This window comes from Fundulus heteroclitus, chromosome 18, assembly GCF_011125445.2.
Source record: "Fundulus heteroclitus isolate FHET01 chromosome 18, MU-UCD_Fhet_4.1, whole genome shotgun sequence".
NCBI classification, from domain to species: domain Eukaryota; kingdom Metazoa; phylum Chordata; class Actinopteri; order Cyprinodontiformes; family Fundulidae; genus Fundulus; species Fundulus heteroclitus.
Genome location: NC_046378.1, coordinates 2,968,574 through 2,989,801, shown reverse-complemented (window position 1 = coordinate 2,989,801; position 21,228 = coordinate 2,968,574). Strand labels below are relative to the sequence as shown.

The following is a 21,228-nucleotide window of genomic DNA, read 5'->3' as shown; positions in this document are numbered from 1 at the left end:
ACCGCGCCTGGCTTGATGGAGAAACCAGAACAGCTGAGCATTTTTAGACAGTGCACTTTTACTTTCGCCCTCTGGGGGGAACCTCGCTGGAAAATCAACCCAAATGTTTACTTTTCCACAGGTAACATCAGCCATGTTCTTTTTTCGCTTAGGGAAACTGGATAGTCACATGACCTGGTTGCCAGTCAATGTTAAATGAATAGGCCTAATAAAATGTAAGAGATTATGCGACCCCAGAGACTGGACTGCACTATCAGTTACCATGGAGATCACAGATAAACAGACTCTGAGGGCCAGAGGTTGACATACTTAGATTGGATGAATGACACATTATTGGGAGTTTGATATGAACACTACTTACACCTTTGTTTCTGTTCCTCAACAGAAAACAAGGCCTGGTGTCTTCCAACCATCTTCACAGAGCATTTTACTGGGAATAAAAGGCTCATTGACCGTGCCAGGACTGAACACCCACCGCCATCCAACTCAATCGTCCTGTTCAAGCAGAGAAGCAAGAAAAGGACTTAAGAAGTTTGGGAGGAACAAGCCAGAGAACTATGATTCCTTGTTCGGAAACGGAGAACAGTCGCCTGAGAACCCTGACCAGAACACTTATGCACGATTAGATTCACATCTGCCACGTGCTCTGAATGGCCTGAAGGCTTTCTTTACTTATGTTATTGACGTACAGACTCTTTTTATATTGTGTTACTGTTTTGTTTTTTTCAGCTTTTCTGTTCCACTGACTTCCGTGATCATGTTTGATTTTATGTGTTATGACATCTATACTGTGATGTTGCATTAAGTTGATCAGTGTGGTTTTATGATAAAGAATGGAAACTGTCTGCTTTGGCATAGGAAGAACCAGGATCTGATTGGCATCAAAGATCCTTAAAGTAAATGGACTGAACTTATAGAGCACTTTTCCAGTCATGGTGACCACCCAAAGCACTGTACACTATAGCCACATTCACCCAGTCGCTCTCACTAACGCAGACACATTTATACACTGAGAGTTTAAATGTTTATACACAGCTCGGTAGGCAACTTGGGGTTAAGTGCCTTGCCCAGGGGCACATTGACATGTGGCAAGGGGAAGATGGAATCAAACCCACAACCTTCTGATTGCCAGACGATTACTGAACCCATCAAGCCACAGTTGCCTCAGTATCAAGTATCTGTAAAGTACTTGGTAATGATAATGTTTAGATTCAATACGGGGTCTTCTTGCTCAGATTGACCGAGAGCGTGATTTCCCTGGGGTCACATCAGTTTTTACCATTTCATAGAGGAGATGCTGTTTTCTGGTGGGGAAAGGCCCAGCCCGCCCTGTGATGCCCCCTACTGGTACTCATGGATTTGTAAGGTATGAAGGTGATGGATGTTTGTCCATGGAATGGAGAGTGGAGGACCAAGTAAGAGGTTTTTCAGGGTGGAGGAAGAGTAGACGGATTTGATTTTGGATACTGAACAGGTTTAGCTTGCCTAGACTAATGTAAAATTAAAATAATGTGCGCTTAGGAACCTGAAACAGGTCTAGCTCAATTAGTTAAAACCCTAAATTGTAGATAAATGCTGTGATTATTTGTTGACGTTCAGGATGAAAAACTACGTATCAGTTTTGTTCTACATCAGAATTATACCCTACTTTTTGCTGATCTATCAAAAAAAATCCTAACAATCCATTATAATGTGACACAATAGGAAAAAGTTCAAGGAACATGAATGCTTTTGCAAGACGCTCCCATTTGGGGTGAGAAAATGTGCTTTTTAGATAATGCATGATCTGAAGATCACTGAACTGACTGAATTTATTAGTTCATGGTGAAATGCAGGATTTGGGCCAATCTGTAAATTCATCAGGTATGACAATATAATGACACACAGCTCCACATTACAATGTCACCAGGTACCATGAATGCATTCAAGCCTTGAGTAGATGCATAGAACACAGATTATGTGCCATAAGTGTCTGCAGTTTAATAAAAACAAAAGCAATGTAATTATTTTTGGATAAAAGGAGAAGCAATCAAGAATCAGCACATAGCTTCAGTTATTACAGCTAGAACCTACTGGACTCAGACCTGAACTTTCGGAGGCACATATACAGTAGACAATTAAAAGGTTGGCCTTCTATCACCTGAAGAATGTTTCCAGGATTAAAAGACTAATGTCTTAGCAGGATCTTCAAAAACTAGTCCATGCGTTTATCTTTAGTTGAATTGATTACTGCAACGGTGTCTTCAGGTCTGCCTAAAAAGTCAAGCTAAAGTCCCTACACTGTGTCCCTGGTTCTCAGAGAATAGACTTTAAAATACTTCTGTTAGTTCATAAATCACTGAATGGCTTAGCAGCAAAGTTCATTACAGACTTGTTGCATCAACCTTGTAGATCACTCAGGTCTTCTGGCTCAAGTCTGCTCCGCATTCCTAGAATCAGAACCCAACATGGAGAAGCAGCATTCAGTTCCTATGCTCAACTAATCTGGAACAAACTTCCAGAAAACTGTAAACATACAGAGTTCCTTTAAATTCATGTTAAAAGTAAATTTGTTCAGCGTTGCTTTTGACTTTTCTATTTAAACTATTAACTGAAACATCTGGGATTTCTGCCCATATTCCAACATCCCTTTACTTTCTTTTTCATGCCACTCTTTGTGTTTTCCATGTTTCCATCATGCAAAGCACTTTGAATTGTCTTGCTGCTGAAATTGTTGTTGCTATACAGATAAACTGTCCTCGCCCTGTCTAATTGAACAACCTGACAGTTCGCACATGGAGAACAACTGGTGCATTTGTGTCATTTCTTTAAACATCCACTCATATTGGGACGTGATTGTGTGCACGCCTGTTAATGAAAAGATTCCCCCCACCCTTCCCTCTCTCCCTCCTCTCTCCCTCCCTCCCCCTCTCTCCTCCTCATACATCGGAGGCTGTGCGCTGCAGCGGCCGCACAAAGCGGCGCAGATCCCGGTGTGTGCCGATCTCCGCAGGGTCCTGGATAATCCATCTGGACCCTCAGTGGACTGGATCTTCCCTCTTGCTTACCCACTCTCGGCAGGAGTGCTTTTTTTCTTTTCTTCCCATTCCGTGCAGGGATTTTGAATTCACTCAGCGCAGGTAAGCCGTTTTAGTCCAAGTTTTCATCACTCCGCGGACACTCGGGTTTCCACCGAGGCTGCTCCTCTGGGGCGCCTGCCGTCTCAGAGACACTGCAGATGTGGTTGAAACGCTCGAGAATGATGGTGAAACAAGTGGAAGCAACAGAGAATTAAGTGAACAAGTGAGGGACCGCTGCCCCCGCTCCGCTCCTGTCTGCACATGGTCTGGCTTTACGCGGCTCAGGCGAACGGAGCTGGAAGTTTTTGTGTAGTCAACTGCTGCATATATGGAGACTGGGTCCTGTTGTCAGACCCAATATTACATTCTTGCTGCACTTACTGTACTTTAGGAGCGCAACGTTTGAATTCGCTGCATGCGCTCATTTGCGATCGGACCTGTTTCCAGTCTGAATTATAGCGCAGCGTTCTTAGCTGACAGATAATCAGAAAACATTTGTCAGCTGCAGTGTTCCGGATCAAATAAAATATATTAAGTTTTTTTTTTCCTCAATGAGGATGGATCCCCCCTGACTGCGTCTTTACGCAGTAATTTTAGGCGCCAATGGAGAAGACAGAACACCCAAGCGCCCGTAGAACCAAACAGCTTAAAGAAAACCGGACAGAAGAGTCCTCCTACCTTCTTTTTTCCTTTTAAATCGTTATACCTTACAGGAACCACTGACTGTGCGAATCAGATTTCATGGACACACAAATCCAGGGTTCTCTGCGCGTAAAACTCGAACTTGTCGGTCTCGTTTGAAGTTGGCAGAAAACCTTTTTTTATCCCTGAAAGTTTGAACCGAATTCTAACCAACGGAGATGCCGACTGGCAAGAGAGAGGTTTTTGTTAATGTTAGCAATATATTGCTTATATACCATCTTAAGTCACTTCCAAGAATAAACAGCCAGGATCTCAGCCTCATAAGAGTCGAAGTCCCGAGTAGGTGTGCGCTCTCACTTTTGCACGTTTAACACCAACGTTTGAAATCAGGGGCATTACCTAACTATGCTGATAAAATAAAAATAAATAAATAAATAAACAGTATTTAACCAATACCTTTGGTATAATAAGTTGCTAAAACTTTTTCTCAGTCAATTCTTGATCAGTTTATCTAAAATAATGATACATTATCATTATTTTTAATCAATCATAAATTAATTAAATTATTACTAATTATTAAAACCATTTGTGATTTATCTAGTTGGTATTATATGTTAAAAAAAGTGGAAAAAAATAAAGGAAGCTGAAATCATAAATCATATATATATTATTAGGAGGCTTGTAAACCGTTTCCCTGACAACTACAATGGGCCATTGGATTTTACTGCCTCAGGATTAAGGACTTCAACCTGCTGCAAAGTTTGACTTCAGCATCAGAGCTGTGGCTCCACTAACTAAAGCTGGATTCAAACTTAAATACACAAAAATATTCTCCGCCACAAACCTGCTGACAGTTCGTTACTTTAGTAAATTGTTATACACCTTTTTAGTGGAACCCACAAAAACACTGTCTTAGCCTACTGTTCGCTGTTGGCCACCACAATTGACGAAGAAAAATAAAGGTAAACTGATCTCGCATCATCAGTTAAAGTTAGAGTTGTTATCAAAATCAGCAAACTGTTATATTTAGAATATAACCATTATCAAAAATGACATTTACAAAACTGACATGCCTGATTACGTTTTGTTTTAATGGCCACTATGTCATATCTTCCTAAACTAATTTGACAGTGTAACAATTGACAGTGGAAGCTGTGCTGTGCCTGTACTTTCCCGGGTGAAAAAAGGACGCCGCAACAAAAGGGAATGGCATCAGAGTGGGTTCAGAAATGGCTATGTTACATTGTGAGTAAAAGGATGTGCTCTACTGGCCCAATATATTAACATTTCTATAAGTTTACATGCAGTATTGTAAATCCTGACAATGGAATTTCAATTGGCATGTGTCTTGGTCTAAATAAATCATCTGACTTCAGGAAACCTGTGTTATGGGTATCTGAGTGAGTTAAAGGGTGTGGAGCATCACTACCTGTCTTCTTTAGACTAAAAGCATATTCCATTCCACCTGATACTTAATAAAAAAGGAAAAAAAGTAGTAAAAAAGAGAAAATTAAAAAAAATACAATAAAACTGCTATTGAAATCATTTTAATAAGCTTATTTGCAACATTTAATAACACGCTTGTTTAATCAGCTCCATGGAGGAAGTTCTGCTTGGGCTCAACTCTAAGTCGAATCTCAGTACTCAAGAGCTGTGTGTCCAAATGGGTAGCCCATCCAAATGCAGCGTGGCGCTCTGCTGCAGCCTCTGGCGACTGGTGATAAGGCTCGAGGGGGCTGACTCTCACTCTGAACCCTCGGAGTGCCGTAGCTACTGCTCACGGGGAGAAGCTCGGTGACCATTTTGATTAAGGGATAATAAACCCATTTATGGAGGGCTTGCAGGTGATGCAACTTGGCGGAGAGAAGATAAAAGAAGAGGGTTGCTTCTGAGCCCTTATTTCTGGGTTCCACAAAATAACACAACCTGCAGTACAGAGTGAGCAACTTTTCTTTCCTCACAGACAACTTATACTTTCTGTCCATCATGCATTCTGACCCATAATTAGATTAAGAGTGGCAGAGTTATTATTAATGCATTAAAATCATATTCTCTACTCTGGGACTCTGCAGTGAAGAGTTAGCAGACAGTGTTAACCTCAACTGACTTTCATCACCAGAATGAAATCTACCAGACCACAGGGATCAGTTTTGATCTGATAAAGTCTTAACAATCCATGACTGCAATGCATAATCATCTTTTGTTCACAGAGAACAAGTTACGCGCTTGACTTAGGAATCCGAATTATTTGACATTTTAACAAATATGATCTGAGTTCCGTCGTCCATCAACAGACTCTGCGTGACAATCTGATTGTCCCAGCGGAACTCCAACCATCATTAAGCATAAAATAACTGACCATTTTAAATTTCCATCCATGTTTGGCACGTTGATTCTCTCACGACTCAAGTTATGTTCTATTTCTGGTTGAATTTAAGAAAATGTCCAGGACAGTAGTGACAAGTTCTGCGTCCGCTCACAACTAGTTCATATGAAATGTTGTCTGATCTCTGAGTTTCCAAGTGCTCTTAACTTTGCAGCAAATAAAAAAAATTAAGCAATAGTTAATCTTCCAAGCCCTGCTGAGTCTTTCAGACCTAAAGCAGCTCAGGCTTTTCCTTAAAATAAATTCACACTGCTAGAGAGTAGGGATGGAACAATACATGGTTTCAATGTGAAGGAACAAAACATGAAATGTGTAGTTCACAAGATGAGATTTTAACATGTTTTATTTCGTTAAAAGATGTTTTTACAACAAGAATATATTTTTTACAAATCGAAAAGGTCAACTTTTAATCTGTAACCAATGTAGAAGCATTCAGTGCATGTTTGAGGAGTCCATATATAGCATGTTTGTTTCTTGTCCAAACTTAAACAGGTTCAAATGAAGAAAAAACATTAAAATTGCTTGTCTCTTTTCCGTGAGAACTGAGAGAAGTCTCTGGGAGAAGAAACGAAACGTTTAAAAAAAGAACCCGTCCAGAGGACCTATCCAATTTCTTCGTTTTTTTTCTTCCAGGGTTATTGAGCCGCATCAGGACATTAAAAATGCTTGCACAGGTTTATTCAATGTCGCTATTTAGATTCTCAACAAGAAGGGATCAACTGTGGTCCAGACTTATTAGAATACTACAAAATAGCCCTTTATTTGAACAATTTTCTCATTAAGTCGTTTTATTCACTGACAGTCAGACGTTAAATTCTCACAGTGTTTACAAAGTATTTGTATCTTGTCATTTTGTCACTATTCCCATCTTGTGAGATGAGGCAGGAAGCAACAGACACCTGTGTGCGCTGGCTTGTTGCTGCTGCAGGTGGCTCTGTTGCAAACTGGGTACAGGTCTGAGTAGCCTGCAGCCTGCGATGCTCTCTAAGGGTTTCTCCTGCATTTTATCTGATTTACGGAGATTGAAAGAGATATAATGCTGTTATAACTTTTAAAACGATGATTCATGTTCTGTTCATTGTACCTTTCCGTTCCATGGCTGTAAACCGCCCAACTGAAGAGATCAGGTAGAGTCGAAATGACTTTTGTTTCCAATCAGAGTGGGGGTTACGCGCTGAGAAGGATTGATCCAACTCAGCGTGAGACTAAAATGTAGCTATTATTTTCAGATTTTTTGTCTTTTTGTTTGGTAGTTTAAAAAAAGCATCATAGGAATTAACAGAGATAATGCCTTTTCATGGATGTAGCAACGGAGCTGGTTTGTTTGGGTAAAAAAAAATGCCCTCCTACTTTAAAAATGCGGCAGTAGTTGTTCAACTTGTTGCATTGACTATGGTTAAGAATATTCACTGAAAAAGTAGTAGAGAAAAAAACAGTACTTACAAATTAAAAAAACATATATTAGTTGTTGATCCTGTTTGTTTTTCATTATCCCTCCTTTGAAAAGACTACTATGTTTATATGCTCAACCATTAGCTGGGATCGTGGGTCTCTTTCACTGTTATTTTTGGGTCCAACACTGAAAAGTTTGGAAACCACTGGGCTAATCGCCTACTATTGTGCATATATAGATGAAGCACAGTCAATGTGGTGTTAACTAGATCTCTGTTTCCCCTGAAGCTCCCCAAACCACTCTTTAAAAATCCAGCTCATTAATAAATAACTGATGTATAGGGAGTTTTGACAACTACTAAGAAGCTGTACATCATCTGTGCTGTGTTAGGGCTGCATTTATAGGTGCACGTGACAAGTGTGAGTGAAAATGAGAGTGTGCGTGTGTGCAGCTGCATCAGTATAACTCTCAGATATTAGGCCCTGTCATGTTCGGTAAATAGCCATTTATCACGCACCCCTCTCGCTGCGATGGTACCCACAAGATCCAATCCATTAGCCATACGTTAGATGTCCACCCAGCGTGGAACCGTCTTTGTGTGTGTGCGTGTATGTGTGTGTGTGTGTGTGTGTGTTTCATAGTTTATTATCATGCTTAAAGAGTTGTGACACAGAGATGGTGCGCGCACATTTGGTAGAGAGGAGAGGAGTTGCAGGAAGAGGCGGGATGCTTCATATTTTGAACTACAATCCAATTTTCTTCACATTATAGTGAACAGAGGGCAAGAGTCTGTGTGAGTGGCTCTGCTTTTCTGGACCCAGGATGATTCTGATAGGGTGTGTGTGTGTAGCAAAGCAGAAGATTGATGGATGATAGGCTGGGGTGATAATGACTCTCCACAGACACACTATCCTTGAATCTCTCTGAGTTTTCTTTCCTATTCTTCTCACTTTGATATACTCAGTTTGCCCTGCACTAGACTTTTCACCTGCAAGCTGGGAGCAGCATTAGAATGATGTAAAGAGCAAGAGGTCTGCACAGTCCCCTGCAGCACCACAGGCTATGTATGGAAGACGAACAATGCCTTTGGGTCTGAAAAGTGATGCCTTACATGTCTAAAGCCTCAGGGGAAAAGGGATGTTCCTCCATGCTCCTGAGAAGTATTTTCCCACTTTTATTACTTAATAAGCATTTTCCGGTGATTTTTAACCTCGCTTGAAACTTTGAAGTAGTCCTCTATATGGAAATGCTCATTTATTTGATCATAATAATCAGAAAAGGTAATGTAAATGTTAACCCTTTTCACTATAAAGTCCTAAATGTCTTTTAAAATCATAGGCACATGGGTGCTAAACTAAAAGCTGAAGACTTTTGCACAAACAGAAAAGCAAATCATCCTTGGTAAAAAATGTTCTACAGTTGCAGGTTAATGGAAAACATGGCAAGATATGCCAGCTTAGAGTTGCTCTTCTAATTTAAAAACCTTTCCTTTTAATTTAAACTTAACAAACAGGCATGGGCTGCTTTAGGCCACACTTTTCAGACCTGTTCTTAGCATACATCCTTGAAGATCAGGATGTACGTAGATGAGCCTAACAATGACAGTTTACACCAGGCATTAAAATCCACCTTTAATGATTATATCACACTTATCCATTTTACTTGTAAATAAACACTGGACAGTGCAGTTTCACAGAGTGGACTGTCAGCTTAGCAATCACCAGGAAGTCAAAAACCATGAGACACTTTAAACTGGTTTAAAGTTAAAGCTCAGCTGCTATTTTTCTCATGCTTATCTGTGTGATTCTCAGATGCTTTCATGAGTTAGGAACAAAGAATAAATAATGTGGGACTTTTCAAAGTTTAGCACCAGTGGACAGAGATTGTAACCCACAAAACAGCCTAGTAAAACAGCTGATGCCTGGCAAATGCATTTTTGTTGTTGGCACATTCCATTGCACGAATGTGACTAGAGATACAACAAATCTAAATTTGTGCTTTTAAAAATGCAGTAACCACAGCAGGTTTAGTTAAAAACAAACGAAGCACATTTGTTCTCAACCTTTCTTACTGGGGTGATTCCAAAGACAAAAACCTTTAAAAGTAAAACAATCCTATATTTAGAGAATTCAAGATAGCTTGATCAATATTTTAGATTATTTAAAGGCATTACTGATTTTGGAAACCCAGTTTACACAATTTCTGTCAAGTTTTAGTTGGAGTTTGTAGTTGGACCAAAGTACAGGTAAGAGTTCAGGAGTGGCATATTGAGTAGATAGGTGATTGTATTTACAGCTAAATAAAACAAACGCACAGGTTGCAGAAGGAACATGGACCAGGAAGAAGACTGAGTAGAGATAAAAACAGGTTGCTTAACGGAGGACCTCACAATCAGTGAGACTGAAGCAGCTGGTTATACAGTAGAGGAGCCGAGAGGAACAACATGTGGCAATTAACACAAGTGAGGAGAGAGAAGGTAATTAGACTGAAGGAGACAGAGGGCACTGATCTGAGGCAGGAGAACAGGATCTAACAGGAAAGCATGAAGAATGATCACCTAACTAACAAACTGAAAATGGGCAGGCAGAAAAGTTGGAATAAAACAGAACCACAAATAACTACTAACATAAATAATCAACCGAAAACTTAACTAACAACAACAATAATCTGCAGATAGTAAACAACAATCTACAGATAATAAATACTTAGGGGTGCGAAACATAAACAGAGTACAGGATCCCCAGGGACCTGAAACAAGTAATCAAACCCCTGGGGATCCCAACATTTTTCTTTTATACTCAGAAACATCCAGACTCTGCGTCTAGATTCACGTCATATCACTGGGTGGTCCTTCAGTGTTTCCCAGGACAAATTGTTGCACAGACTACCAAATTAATGCAGACACAAGCTTCCCAGGAAACAACTGAAACAGGTCTGACGAATACTGGCCTCACTTAGTCTTCATTGCCTCCACATCCATGTTCAGTGCTGTGGAGAATGCAATCAGGTCACTCACGACCACAGGTTAGTACCAGGTGTGAACAGGTGGCTACTGGCTTTTTTGTGACCAATTGGATGAGGAGAAGCATTCCTGAAGTAATTTTGGCAAGCTGTATGAGATTTTTACAGTACGATAACCTTGAGTAAAACTACAACGGTGTCACAGTATCACTGTATTAACACAAACATTTGAAGCAAAAATGCATAACACAATCTAACTGCTTATAACAAAAAACCTAAAATGAGAATATTTCAAATAAAATAATGTCTTTTACATCTATTAATTGTTTCTGTTGACAACACAGCTAAGAGTGTGGACAGCAAGCTGTTTCATGTACTCATTACACTACAGTAAAGATCTATTAGCCCACTTCATGTTGCCAGACAGATTCTATTTAAATTATTTATCCAGCCCACTCCTGGTGAAGTTCCCCTACATTTCTTGTAATGGATTTTTTTGACAATCCTCTCAATGCCATCCCTGTAGCTCGTACACTTTTTTCTACCACACTTCTTCATTTAACTCAGCTTTCTATGAATACACCTTAAAAATTACTTTTTGTCTCTTTTCCTCCTTGTGGAGGGTGTCAGTGACTGCTGATTTGACAGATGTCCAGAAGACTTCCCCAGGGTTGTGTAGACCAAAATCTGGGCATTATATAGCATGTATGCATTAAACATGGTTTTTTGAATATGTATGTTTTATTTTTTGGAGACACTGAATTTTGGGGTTCATTATCTGTTAGCCATAAGCATCAAATTTAGAAGATTCAGTCTATGTGTATGAATCTATATGAGTTTTACTTTTAGAAATGAGTGACTCTTTCATGGTATTATTTTTTTTATATGTACATGTATATATATGTGTTCCTTGTATTCTGCATTTCACCTAATCATTCACTCTTTCAGTTTTCTTTTATGAAGCCCCTTATTAGCTTGTGTCCCACCTTTTAATTATGACATTAAATCTTAGCTTTCTTCATTTATTTCTTTTCCTTTTTTCTTAGTTGTTGTTTCCTTATCTTTATAGAACACTTTAAAAGACAATCAACAGGTTGTAAAACATATCAGAGCTGAACTTCTGTATTCTCAATGGTGATAACAGGGATCAATTTTTACGAACTGCCTTTGCGGCTTTCAGCAAGTGGGTTTACACACACACACACACACACACACACACACACACACACACACACACACACACACACACACACACAAACACACACACACACACTTATACATAGTTAATGTATAAAGAGGACCGTGCCTTGACTTCCATAGACTTCAATTCATCTTGAAGTCTTTCTATGACCTAACCCTGACCCTAGCCATAATCCTAACCTTTCCAAAAAAGTGAAAAAAAGTGTGATCAACAAAAGGTCTTTAAATCAAGTCTTCACTTTACTAGTAAAATTAGCAAAAAGTGTTCTCATTTAGCTGGAAGTACAAGAACACACTTGTTACATTTTGTAACACCTGCATAATAAAATGCCTGCCTTTTGTGTAAATTCAAGAAATAATTGAAATTCAGCATTTGTGTTTGCAAATGTTTGCATAATATACTTAGCTTGAGCCTAATACGTTTCGGTCTTTGCATTATTTTTGGTCTCTTCTGACAAACTGTATGCATCCTTTATGCAATTTGAAATAACTTTAGACTTTTACACTGATTGCTGATGGATCCTGGTTGATGGGAAAATGTGTTTGCAGCTACCACAATTCTTTGTCAAGCTTGAGGTGCATTTTGTCTGTACGACTTGGGATTAGTTAGAACTTTTTATTTTCAATGCCTGTTTCTTGTGTTCCTTTACATTGTGGGGCACAAAAGTGTAATGTGTAATGTTATGTAAATTACTTCCACTGACACAGAGTGGGTTAAACCTCCTACTGCAAATTACTGCTCAACCACTGACTGGTAGAGATGCTCCAGTGGGGAAAATAAAATGGTTTTCAGCAAATAAACTATAAAAGATAACATTGTCAGAGTGATTAGATATTATAGCTTACAAGAAGTCTCTCTTAACGACCATTAAAAGTGTAACATTTAATGGGATTTTGCACACAGAAAGGGAGTTCTGGTCAGGATTACAACCCTGTGTTTTACAGGCATAACTTTATTTGATAGTAATTTCACTCTGAAACAGAATTAAAATTGCTTCACTGCAGGTTTTCAGGATATTAACATTTCAAGACCAATACTAATACTAAGACAAATACTAAGGCAAAAGGACCTCTCTTTCAAAGAAAATTAATAAGAGTGTGATAATGTTTTGTTGTCTTAATTAGTGTCAGTTAAACCGGTTAGTATTAGGCTTATTAGCAGCCAGTTAGTGTGATATTCTTGATGGAAGTGTCCAACATGGATTTAGTTGAACAAGTAATTAAGAATAGGTTTCAACCATATTCAGTCAATGTGTTTGGAATGTTTTCTTTGGTGAACAATTATGGTATGCAGGGAAGGTTTCCACAGCTTGTGACTTAGGCGTCGTTTCAATGACACTCCCTGTTTTCGCCGCCTGACTCGGCTCTTCCCTACTCGGATTATCTTCACCAGTTCAAATAATGTTTCTATAACTGAATATACTAGACATTTTGGACATTGTTAAGGACTAATCCACCAGGATAAATGTTGGGATCACACATCTAATGATAAAATAAGGCAGAGCATCTTTGTTATCTGTTTTGAAACTGTGTGTTGGGGAGAGAGACAGAAGCAGAGTTGTTTAGCTTGCAGACGTCGGGCTTCTCTGCGAGGGAGCTTCCAGGGGTTTCCCGGGGTCTGAGCTCCCTATACCAGTCACTGATGCTAGAGCTACTTTTGGCCGTTTTAATTCACGGAGTTACAATTTACAGCTATACATGAGATATTTTGCCTCAGCCATGGTGGGGGTGAGGAGAACATGTTAATAAAAAAAATTAACTGCAGTGAAATTACTTTTATAGGTTTAATTTTGGGCTTACTCCCCAGCTGTTTCAGCGGAGCCAGCTGTCAGACCTTGCCCAGTTCAAGCTTCTTTTCATCAGCCGCTGTTGCCAAAGGAAATTTATGTCTCGTATGGGGGTTTTCAATCACAGAGCTCAAATTTAAAGCTTTATATTAGATCCGCTCCCAACATGGCGGGCATGTCATTAGCTTAAAACATTTTTAGAGACATCAGAGACAAAACTTATTAGCTTTCAGTGTTAAATGAGAGCAAGCCTCAATAAATCCACGGATCTAATACAGCTCGTCGGGGTAAAAAGCTTCTAATTTCTCCACGCCAATCACTGAAAAGAGGGGTGTTCACTCAAAACTCCTCTCGAGTGGGCTCACTTTAGCTTCCCTGCTCAGCAAAGCTTGAGGAACTCGGGCTGGCCCTGAAAAAATAACTGCTCCTGAGACACTCGAAAGTGAGCGGAGCCATACGTGGTATGTGACCAAGTTTGTTGTGGTACTTGTTAGGATTTGTTCCCGTCTGTCTGCACTCCACCATGCCTCCCTGCTCTGCTACAGTAAGCCTCCAGAGCCTCTGGTTCAGTGCCAGATTATTGAAAGCTGGATGTACAGTGTTTTTTCCATGCCTGACCTTCATTTTAGCGTCAAGAGAATCAAGAATCTTTTATTGTCACCATGTCTTGCCATTGTGAAATTACCTTCGAGGCAGAGGCACCTGAGGTTGAGGAAGAGTTTTTTTGTTTTTTTTCTTCGTTCTTTTCCCCACACAGTAGAGCATGCACGTCCGAGAGCTCTGATATCAGTTCCTTTGCAAATAATATGAGCCATGTTACATGGATGATTAGTCCCTCCTTCCTGAATCTCAAGCAATGAGGTGATTTTTGTGCAGTGATCTTAAGGCGTCGTTTACCAAAATGTGTAATTTGATATTCCTGAAAATAAAGGTGTGCAAATAGGTAATAAAAGTAGTGTGATTGTAACATGATGGACCACAAACTTCTCAGCAGAAGGCATTAGCCTTCACAGCTCTTGGAAAGAAGCTGTTTCTGAGTTTATTAGTTCTGGATTTAATACTTCTAAAGCGTTTACCTGATGGGAGAGGGGCAAACAATGCATTGCCTGGGTGGTTGGGATCAGTAGAGATGTGTCTGGCACTTCTCTAGACTTGTGCTGCATAAACTGAGTCTAAATCCTGTAGACGGCATCCCACAATGCCCTGCATTCAATACAGGACTTAGCACCACCGTGCTAAGTCCTTTCCTTCCTGCACTGTGCAGCTCCCATACCATACAGTTATGCTGAGAAATAAAACACTTTCTATTAGGCTGTAATGTAAAAGTTTTGTTGCAGCTTAGTGGAAAGTCCAGTCCGTTTCAGTTTTCTGAGGAAGAAGAGTTATTGGGAGGTGTTTACAGATCAGGGAAGGTCAGAGGAAATGTGAATGCCCAGGACCCTAATGCTGTCCACACGCTTCACCGCCTCCCCCTGTATGCAGAGAGGTGTGTGTTCAGTCTTTTTGGACCTCCTGTAGTCTATTATTAGACTACAGGAGGTTATGACCGTATTCTGTCTCCAGGGTTTTCCTTCCTTGCCCTGCCCAAGTCTGACTTCTAATGGGCTTCTGATTTTTGGACATTGACCCTGTTTCTGAGCTTCTACCTACAAGCTGTGTCTACATGTTTGATTTGTCTGCCTACCTCTGATTTTCTGTGTACAACCCTTGCCTGCCCTAGGATCACAGACCTATCTCTGCCATTCATCCTGATGCCTCTGTATTGAGTAAAGCTTCCTCTTGCCACTGCTGTATCAGTTTGCTCCTGCAGAGGTTCCCCACCTGTGTCCAGGTTTCCATGTTCAATAAACCTTTTTAAAATGCAACTCTGTGTCTAGCTGCAATTGCAGGTCTCCGTGACACTACTAGACTTTTTATTCACCACTCTGTACCACATGTTACCAGAGATTTGAATATCAAGCACCTGCTCACTGTGACAAAACAGTCAGTGTTTTGACTGCAGGAGACAGTAGGGGCTGAGCATCTTTTTGTCAGGTTCAATGCTACCTACTATGAAAAGTCCCGTTTTATATCAGTTCTGATGCTTTTGGTGCATTTTTATTTCAATTTAAAAAATGTTTGATGATTTTAGCGAGCTTACCTATCTTCACAGACTTTAAATCACACTCTGTGTAATGCGTAAAAGAGACACATTTAATACTCACACATGCTAATCCACATTTCTTAACATGGCTTCTAGTATTGCTTACCCACAAAAATAAAGCTTTGCTTTCAATTACATAAACTACTGCCTAAATTTGCACAATTGTAAGTCTAAAATCACCCTTATTGCACAACTCCACACAGATTTTGCCGAGCACTAATATGACATAATATGTTTTTTCTTATACTGTTTTATTTCTATTTATTTTTTACTTTTAATTTTGCAAGTAATTTGCTAATTCCTGGATTTAGCTTTTCTTATTTTTGGAATTGTCTGAAAAACCAGACTACGTTTTCATAATTGAACCTAAGCAATCCAATGACATGATAATTCAGTACGGCCTTTCATTCCTACCAGGGCCATTTACTGGGTTGAATTCCAACACTGATCTTCTGCCTTTGTTCTGTTATACAGTGTAATAGAGAGAGTTGTTGGGTGGGCTTTTGAAATTTCCATTCATGTCCTTCCTGCTGCAAAAAAACAACACTAACTAGTGTGCCACCGTGCAGCCCAGGGTAACCTGTTACCCTTACTATTTGTTTTTTACACTTGTAAATGCCTTGGTCACACAGATTGGTAGTAACAACAGCAGAAAACTACCTTGGTTCCTGGAACTGGTTCCTCTTGCATAGAAGTGCCAGCACATTTGAGCTGAAGACTTCTTAGATGTAAGCACAGCAGCAAGTTACATTTTTCTCGCTCTCTGCCATCTTTTACTGCACTGCTGCCTTCGTTTCATGAACAGATAAACATGCTGGATAGCTTGTTGCCTCCACTGCTGCTTTTACTGGGCAGCTTCTTGGGACAGAACCAAAAATGAGCAGCTGTTGTAACTGCATGATATAGGCCAAGTCATTTGGTCCACTTTTAGAAGTGCTGTGTAAAAGTGAACCAATAAAAATGACGGTGTAAAAATTTGTTTCCATCCCTCATCCAACTGAATCCTGGTCCCTCAGAACATCCTCTTGTGAAAATGCTCTAATTTTTGTTCTTATACTCAAAATAAGCAACATCGGTGGACTGACAGTCAGTAGGCAGGATGAGAATATGTGTTTTCCTGTATGTGGAACAGAGGCAATAAAGTCTGTGTTCCTCTGCCATAATATTAGCTTACATCAATTTGGACTGACACAAGTCAAGTTATGGTTATTGTAACACCGCCCCATGGCCCAGCTGATGCCCAGCTCTTTGCTCACTGTCTCCAATGATCTGCAGGCAATTTTAAGTCACCTAAGGGATACCGTCTCCCCTGAGGGATGACTAGCCCTAATCAATTGAACAGCTTCAGCTGACAAACAGAGCCAGACAAAGTGGGGGAAGATGTGGCAAAACGGATGTTATTCTGTCATTCTCTGTTGTTGTGATGGTGGATTCAATTTCCTATTTCTCCTGTGAGTTACAACCCTCCTCTATCTCATTGCTATTTTTTATTGACAGGTGACCTGAAGCTGGTTGCAAAGAGGGAGGACAGGAGAACAAATGGATGGAGAGCAGACAGAACGTGGATGAGAAAGAGAAATCCAGACCAGAAGTACTCCTCCTACAACAGGGGATTATCTTTCAATGCAGAGCTTTGATTTTAAATCAGACAGAAGAAAGCCTGTAGGATTTTGACATCACCTTGACGTTTTGTGCGGAAATGAAAAGGATCAATTTTAATGTGTTAATGACAGTATTCTAAAGGAAGAAAAAGTTGATTTTCCAACCCTAATTCCCCTAAAGCTGCCAGTTCCCACGAGCCCCTTTAGGATGGAGAAGACATACTCCCTAACTGCCCACTATGATGAGTTCCAGGAAATAAAATATGGCGGTCGTTACAGCAGTGACATCCTCAGCAATGGTATGACCCTTCACCTGGGGGGCAGCCTGGACCGCCATGTGGGACGACCAAGGGGGGGGACCTGGTCAAACAGCCGAAACAAAGACCAGAGTGGCAACAGCAGCAGCGGGGGCCTACCTCGGTGGAGCAGGAGGGAGATCTGCCTCCTCTCAGCATTGGTCTTTGCTGCAGGTATGTGTGTCATCCTGGGCAGCATGCTGGCACTTAAGTACATTTCCCTTGATGCCCAGCAGGACCCGCTGTGTAGACAGGACTGCCAACGTAAACGCTCCCTTCTGCGGGCAGCTCGCTTCGTTCAGGCCAATATTGACCCTACCATCCAGCCCTGCCAGGACTTCTATTCCTTTGCCTGCGGGGGTTGGCTGAGGCGCCACGGCATCCCAGAGGACAAGCTGAGCTACGGCATCATCACAGCTATTGGAGAGCATAATGAGGAGAAGCTACAGCGCCTCCTGCTGGAACCAATTCAGAGACGTGGGGTAGACTCGGCAGAACGCAAGGTCAAGGAGTTCTATCGTTCCTGTATCAGCATTGAGGAGATCGACAAGCTGGGGTCAGAACCCATGACAGAGGTGTTGGAGAGCTGTGGAGGATGGGACCTAGTGGGAGCTCCTCCCGGCGCTGCTGGGTGGGAGAGGGAAGGCGCCCCCCAAAGGCCAGACTTCAACGAGCTGCTCTACAGGACGCAGGGGGTTTACAGCACTGCCGTCTTCTTCTCCCTCACTGTCAACGTGGACGATAAAAACTCCTCCAGGAATGCCATCAGGGTAAGATCAGAGAACTAGGTTATAACAAAGGTAAAATGGCTAATCTGTATTTGTGAGCTCAAGGTGCCTTTTTTGGTATAATTACCTACCTTCTCAAGATTAGATGTCTTCATGAAAACAAGCTCAGTCCTAGTGCAGAGTAATAGCATTTTTGGGTTAGGAAGAGAAGTACATACGAATAAAGGAAACTTATTAGTGAACTTTGAGGCTTTCAAAGTCCAGAGTTTCAGACAATTGTGAGTCTTCCACTCAAGTTTTGTTTCAATATTGCTGGAAGACACAATGTTTTAGGAACATGGGATCTCTTTGATGACAAACTAAGCTGAGCTCCCCAGGGCATATCACATAATTTAAACATGATGCTACACGAGTGCCGCAACGCTCACACATCATGTATGCCTCACATATGCAATGCTGCCCACAGAACCGGCTCAAACACTGCAACAATGACCCAACGTTGACTTTAGGTGATCTCATTCCAAAATAAGTAAAATACAAAGCAGCTGGACTTGTTTTCCGTAGTTGAAGACGTTTCGCTTCCTCTCCAGGAAGCTTTCTTAATTCAAAAAGTCTGGAGTAATGATGAGTACCAAGCTTTATACTGCTGCCCAACAAAGGCCTTGTAATGGCTTAGGTAACATGCAAATTCAACAGAAACAGGTCCACCGCTTAGTAATGGGCGGTCGTTAAAGCCATTAGGACAGCAGATTGGATCGAAACTGGTCCACTCCTCTGTAACAAGGAGTCGTTGGAGTTGTTATTGGCTTGGGTTAAAGGAACAATGTTTTGATCACCCGAATGAGGGTGAGAGTTAAGGTGATGACTGGCCGGAATTAATCCTATAGCTGTGTTGTAAGTTTTTGAGAATTGGAACCTAAGGCCTCCTACTCTGTTTAAGGTTGGTCTTTCTCTCTTAACGTAGATGGTTTCCTTCACACCCCTTTCAAAGCACATTTTGGTCCTCGAAAGAGTGTCCTTTGTCCTTAAGGTGTAAGTGGACAGCAGAGTCTTGTCCCAGAGAAGCTTCCGGGAGATGAAGCGAAACGTCTTCAACTACGGAAAACAAGTCCAGCTGCTTTGTTTTTTACTTTTTTTTGGAATAACCATGACCTGGATGACTGAGAATCTTCACCAGCTTTAGGTGATCTCATGTTATGCCATCTGGACACTCCACTCACCTCGGCACACAGGAAGCTAAAACTGAAACAGCATAATTCACTTACTGACTTAATCCACTGATAATTACCTCTCCATGTGGGGACAGTCCTAGTGAATTTAAATTTTTTCCCAGACACTCAGTTGATCTTTTATTATGAAAAAATACAGATCGACGAAGATATAATAGCAAAAGTAATGTCCTCAACCCTATCACTGAAACCCAACTATTGATCTCAATACGCACACATCTGTGCAGGCGTTGGCATCAGAGCAGGAGCCGACGCCTGGTCGCAGGTGATCCCATGCAACACCCGTTTTTCACCACCGTTTTTCACCACAGTCACAATGCCACTCACACTCATTCACTGACAAGAGGAGTTGTGAGTTGATTCCACCTTCCCACCACCAGTTGTCTATGTGCCCTTGGGCAGGGCACTTAACCACAAGTTGCTTATTGATCTGGATAGAGCTGAATGAAGGTGTTGCCACTAAGAGTGTGGCTAGATAATGTTAGCGTAGTGGAAAAGCGCGTTTGAGTCAGTATGACTACAAAAGTGAAAATTGGTTCAGCGTGCTTACTGTTTGTTCTGTCAACACAACGGGGCAATAAAAGAAGTCGTTCCTTTCTAATGTCAAAAGAAAAGCCTGAATCATAGATAAACTCCAGCGACTTCCGTCAACCTGACAAAGTCATGCTGGCAGCAACGTCACACCAGTTTGATTATGACATACATTGTAGAAAAGGTTGTGTTTTATTATTGTAAAACCTCTTGCCATGATAATTGTAACCCCAATGGTCTGTAATGTTGATTGTGTCAACAGAATATATTAGTCACACTTAGTGACAAAAATATTATATATTTTGATTACATTATGATAAAGAATTTTTAAATATAAGGCTTCACAGACAAACACCTTTTTTGCTGTATTTGTAAAACTGATTTCTTAGCCTGACTTGAGGGGTCAATTAACCTGAAACTAACCCAAAAACCAAAATCCATCCATTGCATCTTCCACAAGAAACTGTAATGTACTTTAAGTTGGTCAGTGTGTGAGATTAGTCCTTGTTCAACTGTGTAAATTATTAATGAAATGTTATAAATAATTCTGCTACGAGACATTCGGTGTGTTGAATGAAATGTTGGGATTACAGCAAAGCTTTGAATCATTCATCAGTTGTTCGAACATACATCTGTGGTGTGCTTACAGGGAGACATATAGGAAAAACATACTTGAATATAAATCAGATCACAATGCCAGCCTTTTATTTCTCTGTGTGCACACGTTTTTGCAGATTGATCAAGAGGGACTGACGCTGCCAGAGAGAAGCCTCTACCTGGGTCAGGATGAGGACAGTGTGAAGGTGAACAAGATTCAGAGAATCTGCCTTGTTTGTTTTTTTCTTCTGTCATCTCTCAGCATCTTTTCCCTCTGTTTAATTGCTTCCTTTAGCCTATTATTGCATAGGTAATCATTTGAAACATTTTTTTTCTTTTTTTTTACATTTTGCCCTGTTACAAAGACAAGCTTCAATGATTGACTGATGTTAGGTGATAGATCAACAAAAGCAGTGCATGATTGTAAACTGGAAGAAGAAGGTCTTCAGTTTCAAAAAACCAAGAGGCCTGTAGGAGCTGTAGACATTAACAGCTCAGGTGGAAGATCTGTCCAAAGGACAATTATTAGGTGTTCGTTTCACAAATATGGTCATTATGGAGGAAGAAAGCAGCTGTTGAAAGAAAATAAATGTTTTGTTTGCTACAAGTCATGTGTAAGACAAATCAAACATGTGAGGGAAGGCACTCTGCTGAGATGAGGTCAAAATTGGACAC

General features: G+C 40.6%; 1 protein-coding gene across 4 annotated transcripts in view; it reads left to right on the top strand.

Annotated features, from left to right (window-relative positions):
• Positions 1-2,926: 2,926 nt before the first annotated feature.
• LOC105926737 (endothelin-converting enzyme-like 1) overlaps positions 2,927-21,228 on the top strand; it is a 96,622-nt gene continuing 78,320 nt past the window's right edge. For all 4 annotated transcript variants that reach the window (XM_036149736.1, XM_036149734.1, XM_036149733.1 and 1 more), the window contains exons 1-3: positions 2,927-3,119; positions 17,069-18,238; positions 20,691-20,759. In XM_036149736.1, coding sequence (XP_036005629.1) covers positions 17,381-18,238; positions 20,691-20,759 — 927 coding nt within the window. In that variant the 5' untranslated portion in view covers positions 2,927-3,119; positions 17,069-17,380. The remainder of the gene's footprint in view (positions 3,120-17,068; positions 18,239-20,690; positions 20,760-21,228) is intronic.